Source organism: Pristiophorus japonicus, chromosome 9 (genome assembly GCF_044704955.1).
Source record: "Pristiophorus japonicus isolate sPriJap1 chromosome 9, sPriJap1.hap1, whole genome shotgun sequence".
Lineage (NCBI taxonomy): Eukaryota > Metazoa > Chordata > Chondrichthyes > Pristiophoridae > Pristiophorus > Pristiophorus japonicus.
The window spans coordinates 7,424,225-7,444,425 of NC_091985.1; the positions used below are offsets into that span (position 1 = coordinate 7,424,225).

The window sequence follows — 20,201 nt, forward strand, 5'->3', positions numbered from 1 at the left end:
GGGGGAGAGCGCGAGACAGAGAGAGGGGGACGGAGCGCGAGACAGGAGAGAGGGGGGAGAGCGCAGAGAAGAGAGAGGGGGGAGAGCGCGAGACAGAGAGAGGGGGGAGAGCGCGAGACAGAGAGAGGGGGAGAGCGCGAGACAGAGAGAGGGGGGAGAGCGCGAGACAGAGAGAGGGGGGAGCGCGAGACAGAGAGAGGGGGGAGAGCGCGAGACAGAGAGAGGGAGGGAGAGCGAGACAGAGAGAGGGGGGAGAGCGCGAGACAGAGAGAGGGGGGAGAGCGCGAGACAGAGAGAGGGGGAGAGCGCGAGACAGAGAGAGGGGGGAGAGCGCGAGACAGAGAGAGAGGGAGGGAGACAGAGAGAGAGAGGGAGGGAGGGAGAGAGAGAGAGAGACAGAGACAGAGAGAGAGAGAGAGACAGAGACAGAGACAGAGACAGAGACAGAGACAGAGACAGAGACAGAGACAGAGACAGAGACAGAGACAGAGAGACAGAGACAGAGACAGAGAGAGAGAGACAGAGACAGAGACAGAGAGAGAGACAGAGACAGAGACAGAGACAGAGACAGAGAGACAGAGAGAGAGAGAGAGAGAGAAGGGAGGGAGACAGAGAGAGAGAGGGAGAGAGAGAGAGAGAGAGAGAGAGAGAGAGAGAGAGAGAGAGAGAGAGAGAGAGAGAGAGAGAGAGAGAGAGAGAGAGAGAGCGAGAGCGCTAGAGAGAAAGACAGAAAGACAAAAAGAGGGAGGGACAGAGAGAGAGAGTGAGGGAGGGGAGGGAGGGAGGGAGGGAGACACAGAGAGAGAGAGGAAGGGGAAGACAGAGAGAGACAGAGAGAGGGAGACAGAGAGAGGGAGAGAGAGAGGAGAGAGAGAGAGTCAGAGTAGGGGAGACAGAGTGAGAGCGTGAGAGCGTGAGAGCGTGAGAGCGTGAGAGCGTGAGAGAGGAGAGAGTGAGAGAGTGAGAGCGTGAGTGCGTGAGTGCGTGAGAGAGTGAGAGCGTGGGAGAGTGGGAGAGTGGGAGAGTGGGAGAGTGGGAGAGTGGGAGAGTGGGAGAGTGGGAGAGTGGGAGGGAGGGAGAGAGGGAGAGAGGGAGGGAGAGAGGGAGGGAGAGAGGGAGGGAGAGAGGGAGGGAGAGAGGGAGGGAGAGAGGGAGGGAGAGAGGGAGGGAGAGAGGGAGGGAGAGAGGGAGGGAGAGCGAGACAGAGAGAGGGAGGGAGAGCGAGACAGAGAGAGGGAGGGAGAGCGAGACAGAGCGAGGGAGGGAGCGCGAGACAGAGAGGGGAGAGAGGGGGGGAAGAGAGAGAGAGGGGGGGGAAGAGAGAGAGAGGGGGGGAAGAGAGAGAGAGGGGGGGGAAGAGAGAGAGAGGGGGGGGAAGAGAGAGAGAGGGGGGGAAGAGAGAGAGAGGGGGGGGGAAGAGAGAGAGAGGGGGGGGAGAGAGAGGAAGAGAGAGAGAGAGGGGGGGAAGAGAGAGAGAGAGGGGGGGGGAGAGAGAGAGGGGGGAAGAGAGAGAGAGGGGGGAAGAGAGAGAGAGGGGGGAAGAGAGAGAGAGGGGGGAAGAGAGAGAGAGGGGGGAAGAGAGAGAGAGGGGGGAAGAGAGAGAGAGGGGGGAAGAGAGAGAGAGGGGGGAGAGAGAGAGAGGGGGGGGAAGAGAGAGAGAGGGGGGGGGAAGAGAGAGAGAGGGGGAAGAGAGAGAGAGGGGGGAAGAGAGAGAGAGGGGGGAAGAGAGAGAGAGGGGGGAAGAGAGAGAGAGAGGGAGAGAGAGAGAGGGGGGAAGAGAGAGAGAGGGGGGAAGAGAGGAGAGGGGGGAAGAGAGAGAGAGGGGGGAAGAGAGAGAGAGGGGGAAGAGAGAGAGAGGGGGAAGAGAGAGAGAGGGGGGAAGAGAGAGAGAGGGGGGAAGAGAGAGAGAGGGGGGAAGAGAGAGAGAGGGGGGAAGAGAGAGAGAGGGGGAAGAGAGAGAGGGGGGAAGAGAGAGAGAGGGGGGAAGAGAGAGAGAGGGGGAAGAGAGAGAGAGGGGGAAGAGAGAGAGAGAGGGGGGAAGAGAGAGAGAGGGGGGAAGAGAGAGAGAGGGGGAAGAGAGAGAGAGGGGGGGAGAGAGAGAGGGGGGAAGAGAGAGAGAGGGGGAAGAGAGAGAGAGGGGGAAGAGAGAGAGAGGGGGAAGAGAGAGAGAGGGGGAAGAGAGAGAGAGAGGGGGGAGAGAGAGAGAGGGGGGAGAGAGAGAGAGGGGGGAAGAGAGAGAGAGGGGGGAAGAGAGAGAGAGGGGGAAGACAGAGAGAGGGGAAGACAGAGAGAAGTCTGAGGGAAGATGGGAGGTCAGGAACCTCGTCTCGGGGAGGGGTTGGGAACTTGGTCTGGGGGTGGCGAGGAGAGGTTGGGAACCTGGTCTGGGTCAGGGGATGAGTTGTCGGGAACTTGGTTTTGGGGGGGGGGGGTCGGGAATTTGGTCTGGGGGGGGGCATGGGGGAGGGTACTTGGGTCTGGGGTTGTGGGGGGAGAATGGGAGGTCGGGAACTTGGTCTAGGGGGGGGGGAGAAGTAGGGAACCTGGTCTGGCGGGGGGGGGGGGGGGCTGCGTTGGGAACTTGGTCGGGGGGGGGGGGAATGGGAGGTCAGGAACTTGGTCTGGGGGGGGGGGGGGGGGGGGAGGGAGATGGGAGGTCAGGAACCTGGTCGGGGGGGGGGGGGATGGGAGGTCGGAAACTTGGTCTGGGGGGTGGGGGGGAATGGGAGGTCAGGAACTTGGTCTCTTGCGGGGGGCGGGGGTGGAGAGGGGAATGGGAGGTCAGGAACTTGGTCTGGGGCGGGGGGAATGGGTGGTCGGGAACTTGGTCTCTTGCGGGGGGCGGGGGTGGAGAGGGGAATGGGAGGTCAGGAACTTGGTCTGGGGCAGGGTGGGGGGGGGGGGGAAGAGGGGAATGGGAGGTCAGGAACTTGGTCTGGGGGGGGGGGGAATGGGAGGTCAGGAACTTGGTCTCTTGCGGGGGGCGGGGGGAATGGGAGGTCAGGAACTTGGTCTCTTAGTCTGGGGGCGGGGGGAATGGGAGGTCAGGAACTTGGTCTCTTAGTCTGGGGGCGGGGGGAATGGGAGGTCAGGAACTTGGTCTCTTAGTCTGGGGGCGGGGGAATGGGAGGTCAGGAACTTGGTCTGGGGGGGGGGGAATGGGAGGTCAGGAACTTGGTCTGGGGGGGGGGGGGGAATGGGAGGTCAGGAACTTGGTCTGGGGGGGAGGGGGGGAATGGGAGGTCAGGAACCTGGTCTGGGGGGGAGGGGGGGAATGGGAGGTCAGGAACCTGGTCTGGGGGGGGGGGGGGAATGGGATGTCAGGAACCTGGTCTGGGGGTGGGGGGGGGGGAAATGGGAGGTCAGGAACTTGGTCGGGGGGGGGGAATGGGAGGTCGGGAACTTGGTCTGGCAGGGTGGGATGGGAGGTCGGGAACTTGGTCGGGGGGGGTGGAATGGGAGGTCAGGAACTTGGTCTGGGGGGGGGGGAATGGGAGGTCAGGAACTTGGTCTCTTGGTCTGGGGGGGGGAATGGGAGGTCAGGAACTTGGTCTCTTGGTCTGGGGGGGGGGAATGGGAGGTCAGGAACCTGGTCTGGTGGTGGGGGGGGAATTGGGAGGTCAGGAACTTGGTCTCTTGGTCTGCGGGGGGGGAATGGGAGGTCAGGAACCTGGTCTGGGGGAGGGAATGGGAGGTCAGGAACCTGGTCTGGGGGTGGGGGGGGGGGAAAATGGGAGGTCAGGAACTTGGTCTCTTGGTCTGGGGGGGGGGGGGAATAGGTGGTCAGGAACCTGGTCTGGGGGTGGGGGGGGAATGGGAGCTTAAGAACTTGGTCGGGGGGGGATGGGAGGTCGAGATTCAGGAAGTTGGGCGGGAGGGGGGTGGGGAGTTGGGGCTCAGGCGGGGGGGGGGGGGGGGGGGGTGTTGGGCTCGTGGGGGGTGGGGTGGGAGTCGGGAAGTTGGGCTGGGTGCGGCACCTCTATCCTGTCTGGGATCTGGTCAGAATGGTTCGAATTACACTTTGCAAAACACTCAAGAACTTGGGTTGGGCGGTCCTAACTACTCATTCCAGAGAAATGTTTGGGTGTGGCTTATCCTCCAGGGGGACCAATCAGAAAGCAGGTCATATGATCATGAGACAATCAGAACTTTTTATTCATGCAAATAGCCACACAGCTAAAGGGGCAATGCACCCCCCCAAACAATTAAGGGGAACATTGGTTCCAACACTGCTCCCTCCCTGTGCAAAACACATAGTTGTTACCGTCGTTTATGCCCAGCGACTATGCTGTAGGAATAGGAGGTCAAACATCCTCTCGAGCCTGCCCTGCCATCCAATGAAATCATGACTGATTTGTACCTTTAACTCTATTTACCCGCCTTTGCTCGATATCCCTCGCTGCCCTTCGACTTGCACTGATCCAGTGTGATGATCTCGCACTTCGTCACACCAAACTCCAACAGTCAGAGTGTTGCTCACATACTTAGTCTGTCTATGTCCCTTTGTAACATCCTGTCCCATCCATGCAGTTCACTGTGCCTCCTCACTGAGCATTGTCAGCAAACGACTTGGTTTCACAACACTATTCCTTCTGGGCGTCTGTACCCATAAACACGTTGCTGCTCCCCCCACACACACGCAATGTGAATGAACAAGCAGTGTACAGATTTGAGCATTGACGCAACCTTCACTTAATGGGATTACAGCTACTGCAGGAACCATGCCCAGAAAGCAGACATTCCTCAGTTATATCAGGCAGTTAATGGAATGCTTTGCTCCCATACTCACTCAGAACAACAAAGAGAGATGAAAGCGGCTGGTTCCAGTGTTGGTCTATCATGGTGCAGGTGTAATTGCCAATGGACCCGCGGTCCAGCCCCAGCGTGCTCCTCACGCGGATAATCCCGTCCGTACTGTTCACTATCTCAGTCAGCACCTTGTCAGTCAGCTCCATTCCCAGCCCGTTTTCCCAGGTCACGGTGGGCTCCGGGAACCACCCGAATGATTCGCAGACCAGCACCAACAGGCCTTGATCAGTAACGTAGGAGCGGACTTTGGGCTGTTCACCCACTGCTGCAAGGGAAGAGCGGAAATCCGTCAGGAGCCCGAAGCAACCGAGAACCCCCACCCCCCGAGACGCTTTTAACACGCATGGGGCTCCTCGTGATCCCAGAAACATGGGCCCTGCTTCCCTCCCGGGAGCCCATTAGCACGGGCAGTGTCCCATGATCCCCATTAACACGTGAACTGCGTCGTGACCTGCAGCGTGTGACCCATACAGTGTGTTCCACCACCACAGAGCAAGTGCTCAAGATTGCCACACAGATACCTGTAACAGGTCAATGAGTGAACTCAAGATCCACATTCCTCAGTGTAAAGTTTAATCTCAAACACCTGCAATAAAGCAGAGAGGCCATTCGGCCCATCGTGCCTGTGCCGGCTCTCTGAAAGCTATCCGATTAGTCCCCCTCCCCCGTTCTTTTCCTGTAAGCCTGCAAATGAAATTTGAAAAGTACCACTGAATCTGTTTCCACCACCCTTTCAGGCAGTGCATTCCAGAGCATAACTTGTTGTGTAGAAAGATAGTCACCAAACCTCCCCTCTGCAATACAACCTGATTTGTCAGACCAAGAGGCCCAGGAGAAGTCAGCAGAAGGACTGAACCAGGAACGAAGGGTCTGAACGATTTGAGACAGGATGTATCCAAAGTACATAAAAACATAAGAAATAGGAACAGGAGTCGGCCATTTGGCCCCTCGAGCCTGCTCCACCATTCAATAAGATCATGAATGATCTGATCATGGACTCAGCTCCACTTCCCCGCCCGCTCCCCATAACCCTTTATTCCCTTATCGTTCAAAAATCTGTCTATCTCCGCCTTAAATATATTCAATGACCCAGCCTCCACAGTTCTCTGGGGCAGAGAATTCCATAGATTTACAACCCTCCTTCTCATCTCAGTTTTAAATGGGCGGCCCCTTATTCTGAGACTATGTTCCCTCGTTTTAGTTTCCCCTATGAGTGGAAATATCCTCTCTACATCCACCTGGTTGAGCCCCCTCATTATCTTATATGTTTCAAGAAGATCACCTCTCATTCTTCTGACATTCAATGAGTATAGGCTCAACCTACGCAACCGATCTTCATAAGTCAACCCCCTCATCGCCAGAATCAAGCTAGTGAACATTCTCTGAACAGTCTCCAATGCAAGGATATCCTTCCTTAAATACAGAGACCAAAACTGTTTGCAGTACTCCAGGTGTGGCCTCACCAATACCCTGTACAGTTGTAGCAGGACTTCTCTGCTTTTATACTCTATCCCCCTTGCAATAAAGGCCAACATTCCATTTGCCATCCTGATCACTTGCTGTACCTGCATACTAACTTGTTGTGTTTCATGCACAAGGATCCCCAGGTCCCTCTGTACTGCAACACTTTGCAATTTTTCTCCATTTAAATTATAATTTGCTTTTCTATTTTTTCTGTCAAAGTAGATAACCTCACATTTTCCCACATTATACTTCATCTGCCAAATTTTTGCCCACTCACTTAGCCTGTGTATATCCCTTTGCAGATTTTGTGTCCTCCTCACAATTTGCTTTCCCATCCATCTTTGTATCATCAGCAAACTTGGCTACATTACACTCAGTCCCTTCATCCAAGTCATTAATATGGATTGTAAATAGTTGAGTCCCCAGCAACGATCCATGTGGAGCCCCACTAGTTACTGTTTGCCAACTGGAAAATGAACCATTTATCCTGACGCTCTGTTTTCTGTTAGTTAGCCAATCCTCTCTCCATGCTAATATATTACCCCCAACCCCGTGAACTTTTATCTTGTGCAGTAACCTTTTATATGGCACCTTATTAAATGCCTTCTGGAAATCCAAATACACCATATCCACTGATTCCCCTTTATCCACCCTGTTCGTTACATCCTCAAAGAACTCCAGCAAATTTGTCAAACATGATTTCCCTTTCATAAAACTATGTTGATTCTGCTTGATTGAATCTTGCTTTTCCAAATGTCCTGCTGCTGCTTCCTTAGTAATGGACTCCAGCATTTTCCCAATGACAGATGTTAGGCTAACTGGTCTATAGTTTCCTGCTTTTTGTCTGCCTCCTTTTTTAAAAAGGGGCGCTACATTTGTGGTTTTCCAATCTGCTGGGACTGCCCCAAAATCCTGGGAATTTTGGTAGATTACAACCAATGCATCCACTATTCTCTGTAGCCACCTCTTTCAAGACCCTAGGATGCAAGCCATCAGGTCCAGGGGACTGGTCTGTCTTTAGTCTCATTATTTTATCTAATACTACTTCATTAGTGATAATGATTGTATTAAGTTCCTCCCTACCTTTCGCCCCTTGATTATCCACTATTAGGATGTTTTTAGTGTCTTCCACCTTGAAGACCGATACAAAATATTTGTTCAAAGTCTCTGCCATCTCTATGTTCTCCATTATTAATTCCTCAGTCTCATCCTCTAGGGCACCAACATTTACTTTAGCCACTCTTACTTTTTATATATCTGTAGAAACTCTTACTGTTTTTATATTTCATGCTAGTTTACTTTCATAATCTATCTTCCCTCGCTATCATTTTAATCGTTCTCTGCTGGCTTTTAAAAAGTTTCCTAATCCTCTGGCCTCCCACTAGTCTTGGCCACATTGTATGCCTTTGTTTTCAATTTGATACCATCCCTTATTTCCTTATCCCTTCTCTTAGTCTTTCCTTCTCATTGGGATACATTTTTGTTGCAAGTTATGAAATATCTCTTTAAATGTCTGCCACTGCTCATCAACCGTCCCATACTTTAATCTATTTTCCCAGTCCACTTTAGCCAATTCTGGGCTCATATCTTTGTAGTCCCCTTTATTTAAGCTTAGGACACTGGTTTGAGAACCAATTTTCTCACCATCCAACTGAATTTGAAATTCAACCATGCTATGATCACTCATTCCTAGAGGATCCTTTACTTTTGAGATCATTTATTAATCCTATCTCATTGCACAGTACCAGATCTAAGATAGCCTGCTCCCTGGTTGGTTCCGCAACGTACTATTAAGTAAACTATCCCAGATACACTCTATGAACTCTACCTCAAGGCTACTCTGGCCAATTTGCTTTGTCCAGTCAATATGAAGGTTAAAATCGCCCATGATTATTGCCATTCATTTTTTACAAGCTTCCATTATTGTTCGATTTATACTCGTCCAACAGTGTAACAACTACTGTTAGGGAACCTACACACTATGCCCACCAGTGACTTTTTCCCCTTATTATTCCTTATCTCCACCCAAACTGATTCTACATCTTGATCTTCTGAGTCAATATCATTTCTCACTAATGCACTAATCTCATCCTTTATTAACAGAGCTACCCCACCTCCTTTTCCTTTCTGTCTATCCTTCCGAATTGTCAAATACCCCTGAATATTCAGTTCCCAGCCTTGGTCACCTTGCAAGCACGTCTCTAATAGCTATCAGATCGTACCCATTTGTATCTATTTGCGCCGTCAACTCATCTATGTTGTTACGAATGCTATATGCATTTAGATAAAGAGCTTTAAAATCATTTTTCTCTGCTTTGACCACACTTTCTGATTCACTGTTATGTTTATACATTGTCACTTCCTGGCACGCTCTGGTTTGCAATCCCCCAGTGCTACCCTGCTCTATTGCCTTCTCCTTATTCTTTGATTTTTTTAATTTTTGCTCACTTGAATCCTTCCCCCCCCCACCAATAATTAGTTTAAAATCCTCTCTACAGCCCTAATTATTTGATTCGCCAGGACCCTATTCCCAGCACAGTCCAAGTAGAGTCCGTCTGAACAGAACAGCTCCCTCTTATCCCAGTACTGGTGCCAGTATCCCACAAACCAAAACCCATTTCTCCCACACCAGTCTTTGAGCCACGTGTTTAACTCTGATCTTATTTTCCCTATGCAAATTTGCTCGTGGCTTAGGTAGCAATCCAGAGATTATTACCTTTGTGGTTCTGCTTTTTAATTTGGCCCCTAGCTGCTCATAATCCCTCAACGAACCTCTTTCTTTGTCCTACCTATGTCGTTGGTACCCATGTGGACCACGACAACTGGATCTTCCCCCCTCCCACTCCACGTTCCTCTCCAGCCCTGAGGAGATGTCCTTAACCCTGGCACCGGGGCAGGCAACACAGCCTTCGGGACTCACGCTCTCGGCTGCAGAGAACAGTATCTATCCCCCTAATGATACTGTCCTCTACCACTACAATGTTTCTTTTTACTCCCCCCACTTGAATGCTGTGGTCAGTTTGATCATCCTCCCTGCACTCGTCCACACGGAGTAAGAGCCTCGAACCTATTGGACAAGAGCAAGGCCTGAGGCTCTTCCATCACTACCTCCTGGGTCCCCATACCTTCCTCACTCGTAGTCACACCCTTCTGGCCCTGACCATCGAATTTGAATTAATTAATCTACTTGGTGTGACTAGCTCCTGGATCACGGCGTCCAGGTAACTCTCCCCCTCCCTGATGTGTCGTAGTGTTTGCAGCTCAGATTCCAGCTCATCAACACGGAGCCAAAGTTCCTCGAGCTGCAGATGTAGGTACGATGGACCTCAATGGGGTCAACCAGCTCCCACATGCAACAGCAGAAATTCATTGCCTGTCCTGCCATCTTCAATGTATTTAATTAATTACATTTAGTTTTTAGTTATTAATCCCAGCCCCTAATCTAAGGCCCTAATTTAAAGCAAGAAAAGAGAGATGTCACTCCATGAACGGAGACTGACGCTCACCAACAGAGCCACCTACATGAACTGACAACTTTAGATTCTATCCAACCAGTTTTATGTCTCTTTTTTGCAAGTTTGAAAACTAAAAATGCAGTGTTTAAGGGTGGGTTTGGGGGCGGGGGTTAGCATAGTACTGAGAAATGCTAGGTAGGGCAAAGAAAAGTTGCCCATTGATATATTTGTAGCATTAAGCGCCCCTATCCGTACCTTTACCAATGACACCACTCAGCATCACCAAAAGCAGGTCGTGCAGATGACCACTGCCCAGCACCAAGCTTGGAATGCTGCTGTGGTTAACTGTCTGTTGGCCATCTCCCAGTGACTGCATGGCTGAGACGGAAGGTTAAATTGCTCTGTTCCTTCATGCCCCTGTTCTTCACCCAACTACCTAACCCATTGTTAAATGTTGATCTGGTCTCGGCTTCAATCACTGACAGAGGGCTCGGAGACTGCACTATGCTCAGTAACCATCTCTCTGCTCTGTCCTCAACCTCATATTTGACATTCTGTTGTTCCAGACCAGTCAATCTCTTGAAATAGTCTATTTCCATCTATTCTGTTTCATCCCTTTATAATTTTAAAACACCTCATTCGAATAATCCCTCTGTTTTAACAAAACAAACCCCACTTTTTGTATTTCCTCCATTTTTGTTCGAGGGGTAAATGTTGAACATCAGAACTCTTCAAACAGGCAGACAGGACCTTCAATTTCACCAGGGACATCATTTTAATATCTGATCTAAAAGACGGCACCTCTGACAATGCAGCACTCCCTCAGTACTGCCCCTCCGACAGTCCAGCGCTCCCTCAGTCATCATCATCACAGCCAGTCCCTCAGAGTTGAGGATGACTTGCTTCCACACTAAAAATGAGTTCTCAGATGACTGAAGAATCCAATGCAAGCCCCAGTGTCTCTGTCACAGGTAGGGCAGACGATGAAGGAACGGGTGAGTGGGGTGCCTGGGTTCCCAGATGTTTTTCCTCCACTTTGGGAGGTCTTGGGCCAGGGATTCCCAGGCGTCGGTGGGGATGTTACATTGTTCCAAGGAGGCTTTAAGGGCATCCTTGAAGCGTTTCCTCTGCCCACCTGGGACTCGTTTGCTGTGTCAGAGCTCAGAATAGAGCACTTGTTTTGGGAGTCTCATGTCAGGCATGCGGACAATGTAGCCCATCCAGCGGAGCTGATCGGGCATGGTCAGTGCTTCGATGCCGAGGGTGTTGGCCTGGGCGAGAACACGGACGTTGGTGCACCTATCCTGCCAATGGATTTGCAGGATCTTGCGGAGGCAGCGTTGGTGGTACTTCTCCAGTGCTTTGAGGTGCCTGTTGTACGTTGTCCATGTCTCAGCCATATAGGAGGGCGGGTATCACCACTGCTCTATAGACCATGAGCTTGGTGCCGGGTTTGAGGTCCTGGTCTTCAAACACTTTCTTCCTTTGGCGACTGAAGGCATCACTGGTGTTGGATTTAGTCATCGACATCTGCCTTGATGACAGTAGGCTCCAGGGGTATGGAAAATGATCCACATTGTCCAAGGCCTCGTCGTGGATTTTGATAATTGGGGGGGGGGGGGGGGGGGGGGCAGTGCCGTGTGGTGGGGGACAGGTTGGTAGAGGACCTTTGTTTTATGGATGTTTAGTGTATGGCCTCTCCGACGGTAGTGTATGCTCTCGTACGCTACGGTGAAGGTGTTGACGATGGCTTGGAGTTCGGTCTCCGAATGTGCGCAGACGCAAGCGTCGTCCATGTACTGTAATTCGATGACTGAGGATGGGACGACCTTGGATGTGGCCTGGAGGCGGCGGAGGTTGAACAGATTCCCGTTTGTCCTGTAATTTAGCTCCACTCGTGGGGAGCTTGCAGAGGGTGAGATGGAGCATTGCAGCAAGGCAGATCGAGAAGAGCGTTGGTGCGATGACACAGCCTTGCTTGACCCCGGACCGAAAGTGGAATGGGTCTGTGGTGAATCCGTTGGTCAGGATCACGGTATTATGTTATCGTGGAGTAGTCGTAGGATGGTGACAAACTTTTGAAGGCAGCTAAATTTGAGGAGGACATGCCATAATCCCTCACGGTTCACGGTGTCGAAGACTTTGGCGAGGTCAAAGGCGGCCATGTACAAGGGTTGGTGCTGTTCCCTGCAATTTTTCTTGTATCTGTCGCGCGGTGAAGATCATGTCCATTGTGCCCCTTCGTGGGCGGAATTCGTATTGCAACTCTGGGAGGAGTTCTTCAGTCACTGGGAGAAGACGATTCAGGAGGATTCTTGCGATGACTTTCCCAGTGGTCGACAACAGGGAGATTCCTCTAGATTTACCTCAGTCGGACTTGTCACCTTTCTTGAAGATGGTCACGATTACAGCCATCGAGATCTCTTGGCATGATCGCCTCCTTCCAGATGAGAGAGATAGGTTCATGGATCCGTGCCAGTAGTGATTCTCCACCATGCTTTAGTGGGGAATCCATCTGCTCCCGAGGCCATGATGTTCTTCAGTTGTTGGATGGCCTTTTGAACCTCATGCCAGGCTGGGGTTATGCTGATGTGGTAGCGGGTATCATGCTGTGGGATAGAGTTGAGGACACTTTAGACTTGGTCTCGATTGAGGAGATCCTTGTAGTGCTCCTTTCAGCGGGCACTGACTGCCTTTATGTCCTTGATGAGCACCTCTCCATTCTTGGCCAGCAGTGGGGTAGGGCCTTGGGTGCTTGGGCCGAAGGTGGTCTTGACTGACTGCGCTGAAGAATCCTCGTCGCGGTTGTCAGCGAGTTGCTGGGCTATCTCCTGCGTTTTCTCCACCCACCATCTGTTCTTTAGGTTGCAGGTTTTCTGTTGGACCTCAGTCTTCAGTCGTCTATAGAGCTGCTTTCTTGCCCTCGAGTTGTGTTGCTGCTTCCAGTCCAAGAATGCCTTGCGCTAGTGGCATATTAGCTCCTGGATCTCCTGATCATTCTTGTCAAACCACTCTTGGTGTTTCCTGGTCGAGTGTCTGAGCGTCTCTTCGCATTATGGAAGCCTGGAGGGCAGACCAAGCACTGTGGACACTCTGCATCTCTGGGTCACTGGAAGTCGTCAGGTTGGTAGCAAGGCGCTGGTTGAATAGGGCTATCTTCGCAGGATCTTTGAGTGCACCGACGTTGATTTTCCTGCGGCATTGTTTCTGTTGCCGTCGCTGTTTTGGAGCAATGCTGATGGTGATAGAGGGAATTACGCGGTGGTCCATCCAGCAGTCATCAGCTCCCTCAGAACTGCCCCTCCAACAGTGCAGCATTCCCTCAGTACTGCCCCTCGACAGTGCAGCATTCCCTCAGTACTGCCCCTCGACAGTGCAGCATTCCCTCAGTACTGCCCCTCGACAGTGCAGCATTCCCTCAGTACTGCCCCTCCAACAGTGCAGCATTCCCTCAGTACTGCCCCTCGACAGTGCAGCATTCCCTCAGTACTGCCCCTCTGACAGTACAGCACTCCCTCAGTACTGCCCCTCGACAGTGCAGCGCTTCCTCAGTACTGCCCCTCCAACAGTGCAGCATTCCCTCAGTACTGCCCCTCGACAGTACAGCACTCCCTCAGTACTGCCCCTCGACAGTGCGGCGCTCCCTCAGTACTGCCCCTCTGACAGTACAGCATTCCCTCAGTACTGCCCCTCGACAATGCAGCGCTTCCTCAGTACTGCCCCTCCAACAGTGCAGCATTCCCTCAGTACTGCCCCTCGACAGTACAGCACTCCCTCAGTACTGCCCCTCGACAGTACAGCACTCCCTCAGTACTGCCCCTCGACAGTACAGCACTCCCTCAGTACTGCCCCTCGACAGTGCAGCATTCCCTCAGTACTGCCCCTCGACAGTACAGCACTCCCTCAGTACTGCCCCTCGACAGTGCGGCGCTCCCTCAGTACTGCCCCTCTGACAGTACGGCACTCCCTCAGTACTGCCTCTCGACAATGCAACGCTCCCTCAGTACTGCCCCTCGACAGTGCAGCGCTCCCTCAGTACTGCCCCTCGACAGTGCGGCACTCCCTCAGTACTGCCCCTCGACAGTGCAACGCTCCCTCAGTACTGCCCCTCCGACAGTGCAGTACTCCCTCAGTACTGCCCCTCGACAGTGCGGCACTCCCTCAGTACTGCCCCTCCGACAGTGCGGCACTCCCTCAGTACTGCCCCTCGACAGTGCAGTACTCCCTCAGTATTGCCTCTCGACAATGCAACGCTCCCTCAGTACTGCCCCTCCGACAGTGCAGCGCTCTCTCAGTACCACCCCTCCAACAGTGTAGGGCTCCCTCAGTACTGCCCCTCAGACAGTCCAGCACTCCCTCAGCACAGTATGGAATGTACAGTATGGAATGCATTTGGGACAGTTTCCTAGAACCAACCAGGGAACAAGATATTTTAGGTCTTGCATTGTGTAATGAGACAGGGTTAATGAACAATCTCATCGTAAAGGATCTTTAAGTGCAGATTGATCACAATATGATAACATTTCACATTATGTTTGAGTGTGACTTGCCCAAATCCAAAATTAGAGTCCTAAACTTAAATAAAGACACTTACATAGCTATGAGGTGTGAGTTGGCTAATATAGATTGTTAAATTAGTAGATAAGCAGTGGCTAGCATTTAAAGAAATATTTCATAATTCTCACCAAAAATACATTCCATTGAGAAACAAAAACTCCACGGGAAAAGTGATCCATCCGTGGCTAACTAAAGAAGTTAAGGATAGCATTAGATTGAAAGAAGCAGCTTATAATGTTGTGAAGAATAGCAGTAAACCTGAGGATTGGGACAGTTTCAGAAACCAGCAAAGGATGCCAAAAAAACATTTAATAAAAAGGGAAAAAATATACTAAGAGAAAACTAGCAATAAATATAAAAACAGATTGTAAGAGCTTCTATAAGTATGTAAAAAAATATTAGCAAAAGTAAACATTGGTCCCTCAGAGACTGAGGCAGGAGAAATTATGGGGAATAAGGAAATGGCAGAAAAGTTAAACAAATATTTTATACTGTCTTCACAGAAGACACAAAAAGCAGACTAAAAATGGTGGGGAACCAAGGGTCTAATGAGGATGAGGAACTTAAGCAGAGAAATGTAATTAATAAGTAGAGAAAAAGTGTTAGAGAAACTAATGGGTCGAAAAGCCAACAAATCCCCTGGACCCAACAGCCGACATCCTAGGGTTCTAAGCTGCAAAGATAGTGAATGCATCAGTTCAGATCTTCCAAAATTCCCTAGATTCTAGAATGGTCTCAGCAGATTGGAAGGTAGCAAATGTAACACTGCTATTCAAGAAAGGAGGGAGAGAGAAAACAGGGAACTACAGGCCAGTTAACCTGACATCAGTCATCGGGAAAATGCTGGAATCCATTGTTAAGGAAGTGGTTATAGGGCACTTAGAAAATCATAACATGATTAGGCAGAGTAAACACAGTTTTATGAAAGGGAAATAGTGTTGACAAATTTATTCAAGTTTTTTGAGGATGTAACTAGCAGGGTAGATAAGGGGGAACCAGTGGATGGAGTATATTTGCATTTCCAAAAGAGGTATTTGATAAGGTGCCACATAAAAGGTTATTACACAAGGGCCCATGAAGTTCTATTAGCAAGGATAGAGGATTGGTTAACGGACAGAAAAGAGAGTAGGAATAAACGGGTCATTTTCAGGTTGGCAGGCTGTAACTAGTGGGGTGCTGCAAAGATCAGTGCTGGGGCCTCAGCTATTTACAATCTATATTAATGACTTGGATGAAGGGACCGAGTGCAATGTATCCAAGTTTTCTGATGATACAAAGCTAGGTGGGACAGTAAGCTATGAGAAAGCAAAGTTCTGCAAAGGGATAGAGATAGACTAAGTGAGTGGGCAATAAGGTGGCAGATAGACTATAATTTAGGGAAATGTGAGGTTATTCTCTTTGGTAGGAAGAATAGAAAAAGAAAATATTTTTTAAATGGTGAGAAACTTTTAAATGTTGGTGTTCAGAGAGATTTGGGTGACCTTGTGCAAGTATCATAGAAAGATAGCATGCTGGTACAGCAAGCTATAAGGAAATCAAATGGCATGTTGACCTTTATTGCAAGGGGGTTGGAGTATCAGAGTAAGGAAGTCTTGCTACAATTGTACAGGGCCTTGGTGAGACCACACCTGGAGCACTATGCAGTTTTGGTCTCCTTATCCAAGGAAGGATATACTTGCCTTAGAGACAGTGTAACAAAGGTTCACTAGATTGAATCCTGGGATGAGAGATTGTGTAGAATGGGCCTGTACTCTCTGGAGTTTAGAAGATGAGAGGTGATCTCATTGAGAGGTTGTTTCCCCTGGCTGGAGTGTTGGGAACTAGTGGGCACAGTCTCAGGATAAGGGGGCGGCCATTTAAGACGGAGATGAGGAGGAATTTCTTCACTCTGCGGGTTGTGAATCTTTGGAATTCTCTGCCCCAGAGGGCTGTGGATGCTGAGTCTTTGATTATATTCAAGGCTGAGATCAATAGATTTTTGTAGTCTAGGGAATCAAGGGATATGGGGTTCAGGCGGGAAAGTGGAGTTGAGGTTGATAATCAGCCATGATCTTATTGAATGGCGGAGCAGGCTCGAGGGGTCATATGGCCCACTCCTGCTCCCATTAAAGTTCTTATGCACTGCACTGGAGTGTCGGCCTGGATTTTGTGGCCAGGTCTCTGCAGTGGGACATGCACCCACAACCTTCCGACTCAGAGGTGAGAGTGCTACCCACTGAGCCAAGCCTGGTGTGACGTGTGCAGGACTCGGGTCTTTACTGACACTCCACCAGGACAGAAGTGTAATCAAACCAGCTGCAGGAACCGTAGGAAGCCCATCTCACACTTGATCCGTCTATGGGCTCAGTGTATGAAAGGTCTTTGTCCAGCCAATGATTGGAGTACTGCGCAGCTTTGATTGGCAAAAAAAAATCCATCTTGTAAGCAGTCTTTGAATATATTTCTATGTTTAAACGTTCGGCACAGACCGGGCACCGCACGGCAAGGGCCACACTGCTGGTTACTGGACTGAAATCGAGTTTCTAACTGCTTACACAACATCAAGGACTGAGGATAGTTGCTGCTCCCTACCTCTTACTCCCAACACCACCTTGGTCTCATTACTTTGCGATCGGCTGGCGACAGAGAGTCTGTAGGTTCCCGAGTCAGACAGAGTCACGTTCTTCAATCTCAGGGACACGTTGCCTTCGGGGATCTCACTGACAAAGACCTCAGCTCTGTCTCGGTAGCTGGGGTCCTGCTCTCCCTGGCCATGCTGGCTCGTGGTGTAGTTGTAGACTATCCCCATGGTATCCATCTTCGTCCAGCTGAAAGCAACAGCACCGGGCTCATCCAGTGAATAGTAACGGCATTGGACAACGAGATCATCTCCAACCTTCGCTGTGATTTCCTCCTCTGCACATTTCACCTTAAAATGACCTGCAGCAAATATTACATAGCAGGGATCACTGCTCTGTTCTAACCAACACACCGGACATTAACAAATGTGAGGGAGCTGGATTAACATCAGTAGAGATAGTCAGTAACACAGGGCGCTGGGGCAGAGGGGTTACTGAGTGACAATGTGAGGGAGCTGGATTAACATCAGTAGAGATCCAGTCAGAGACACAGGGCACTGTGGGGAGAGGGGTTACGGAGTAACAGTGTGAGCGAGCTGGATTAGCATCAGTAGAGATACAGTCAGTAACACAGGGCATTGTGGGGAGAGGGGCTACTGAGTGACAATGTGAGGGAGTTGGATTAACATCAGTACAGATACAGTCAGTGACACAGGGCGCTGGGGGAGAGGGGTTACTGAGTGACAATGTGAGGGAGTTGGATTAGCTTCAGTACAGATACAGTCAGTAACACAGGGCGCTGGGGGGGGGGGGTGTTACTAAGTGACAGTGAGGGAAGTTGACAGAGGCACATACACTGGGGGCACACTTACCATCTGTAATGCCCTGGGTAGCAGCCAGTAATATGAATGAAACGAAGAGACGATTCATTCTGCTAAAAAGAGATGGAAAGTTATCGAAACAACAGAAAGTCTTTGCGCGGAGTCACCATGACACCAGCACGTCACCGGCATTCCTTCTCCGTCTGCCATGGAAATGAGGAAGAGCTCAGTTCCACATTTAATTAACCCGAGAGATCTCGAGCAGAAGGCTGTAAAAACCATTCGGCTTGAAGAGCGGGGGACAGGCAAACACTGAAGGGAACTATAATGGCCCGGTATTTAATCTCAAATAAAAACATTTATTGAATTCTGCTCCCCTCTACTCCAGTATTCGTACCGCCCCCCACGCCCCCAAGCTCGCTCCCCCCCACCATCCCCGCCCAACACTGCAGCTCTCTGCCCCCGCGCCCCCCAATTCTCTATTTGAAAAGAGAACAGCAGGAAATGGAGCACTGTGGAACGCTGTGATTGATTGTTTACAACACTCAATGATATCAAACCTCAAGGAGCGGTTCAGTAAGGCGGCTCCCCACCACCTCAGGGTAACAAGGGGCTGGGCTGTAAATGCTAACCATTCCAGTGGTCTCCACATCCCCAGAATGATTAAACCAAATGGTATCTCGCAAGCTACCCATGGGTAGTCCTGGGAAGTGAATCACACTGGCACACAGTACGCATGCCTGCCCATCCTAGAAAGAATATTTGGAATACTTTGCATAGTTATCGAAAGCAGAAGGCCATTGCCTCTTTGCAGTTGTAACTAAGTTGAGCACACAAGCACTATTTCCCTGGATATAAACAGCTCGTACTTTCACTAGGCATTTGGTGAGAGGACTGTGTCAGTCGAGCAGATAAAGGCGGTGGAACGGATGGCGAGTTTGCTCGCTGAGTCGGGGAGAAGGCACCTGTTTATTGCAGGTCAGTCATTTCCACAGACCAGCGGTCATCACAAAACCAAATCCCAACTGACCAGTCGCCAATCCCAGTCAGGGGCAAGGTATTCGGACAAAGTGAACTGGTCTACAAAAAGTTCCAACAAACACACTAACCAGAGAACAAATCAGACACAATTAGATAGTTAATGTCATAAAAATCACCCAGTGAACCTGCAGCGATCTCACAGCAGTAGTCATGGTCATCCACACGAGTGGGGGGGGGGGCAGAGTGAGACCGAGGGGGGGGCGGGGTGGCGGCCCCCAGAGCCAGACCGAGAGGGGGGGGGCGCAGAGCGAGACCGAGGGGAGGGGGGGGGCAGAGTGAGACTGAGGGGAGGGGGCCCAGAGTGAGGCTGAGGGGAGGAGGGAGGCAGTGTGAGACAAGGGAGGGGTGGAGGCCCCGGAGTGAGACTGAGGGGGGCGGGGCGGAGACAGTATGAGACGAGGGAAGGGGGAAGGCAGTGAGAAACGAGGGGAGGGGTTTCCCCAGAGTGAGACCGGGGGGGGGGTGGGGTGGCGGCCCCCAGAGCCAGACCGAGAGGGGGGGGGGCAGAGCGAGACCGAGGGGAGGGGGGGGGCAGAGTGAGACAAGGGAGGGGTGGAGGCCCCAGAGTGAGACTGAGGGGGGCGGGGCGGAGGCGGTGTGAGACGAGGGGAGGGGGGAGGCGGTGTGAGACGAGGGGAGGGGGGGAGGCGGTGTGAGACGAGGGGAGGGGGGAGGCGGTGTGAGACGAGGGGAGGGGGGAGGCGGTGTGAGACGAGGGGAGGGGGGAGGCGGTGTGAGACGAGGGGAGGGGGGAGGCAGTGTGAGACGAGGGGAGGGGGGAGGCGGTGTGAGACGAGGGGAGGGGGGAGGCGGTGTGAGACGAGGGGAGGGGGGAGGCGGTGTGAGACGAGGGGAGGGGGGAGGCGGTGTGAGACGAGGGGAGGGGGGAGGCAGTGTGAGACGAGGGGAGGGGGGAGGCAGTGTGAGACGAGGGGAGGGGGGAGGCAGTGTGAGACGAGGGGAGGGGGGAGGCAGTGTGAGACGAGGGGAGGGGGGAGGCAGTGTGAGACGAGGGGAGGGGGGAGGCAGTGTGAGACGAGGGGAGGGGGGAGGCAGTGTGAGACGAGGGGAGGGGGGAGGCAGTGTGAGACGAGGGGAGGGGGGAGGCAGTGTGAGACGAGGGGAGGGGGGAGGCAGTGTGAGACGAGGGGAGGGGGGAGGCAGTGTGAGACGAGGGGAGGGGGGAGGCAGTGTGAGACGAGGGGAGGGGGGAGGCAGTGTGAGACGAGGGGAGGGGGGAGGCAGTGTGAGACGAGGGGAGGGGGGAGGCAGTGTGAGACGAGGGGAGGGGGGAGGCAGTGTGAGACGAGGGGAGGGGGGAGGCAGTGTGAGACGAGGGGAGGGGGGAGGCAGTGTGAGACGAGGGGAGGGGGGAGGCAGTGTGAGACGAGGGGAGGGGGGAGGCAGTGTGAGACGAGGGGAGGGGGGAGGCAGTGTGAGACGAGGGGAGGGGGGAGGCAGTGTGAGACGAGGGGAGGGGGAGGCAGTGTGAGACG

The 20,201-nt window shown here is 52.0% G+C and overlaps 1 protein-coding gene across 1 annotated transcript in view; it reads right to left on the minus strand.

Annotated features, from left to right (window-relative positions):
* The window catches only part of LOC139272556 (butyrophilin subfamily 1 member A1-like), a 25,184-nt gene extending 6,877 nt beyond the window's left edge, over window positions 1-18,307 (minus strand). Inside the window, exons 1-4 of the mRNA XM_070888613.1 lie at window positions 18,225-18,307; window positions 17,716-17,777; window positions 16,857-17,204; window positions 4,790-5,074 (exon numbers count right to left, since the gene is read on the minus strand). Coding sequence (XP_070744714.1) covers window positions 4,790-5,074; window positions 16,857-17,204; window positions 17,716-17,773 — 691 coding nt within the window. The 5' untranslated portion in view covers window positions 17,774-17,777; window positions 18,225-18,307. The remainder of the gene's footprint in view (window positions 1-4,789; window positions 5,075-16,856; window positions 17,205-17,715; window positions 17,778-18,224) is intronic.
* Between the last annotated feature and the right edge of the window lie 1,894 nt (window positions 18,308-20,201).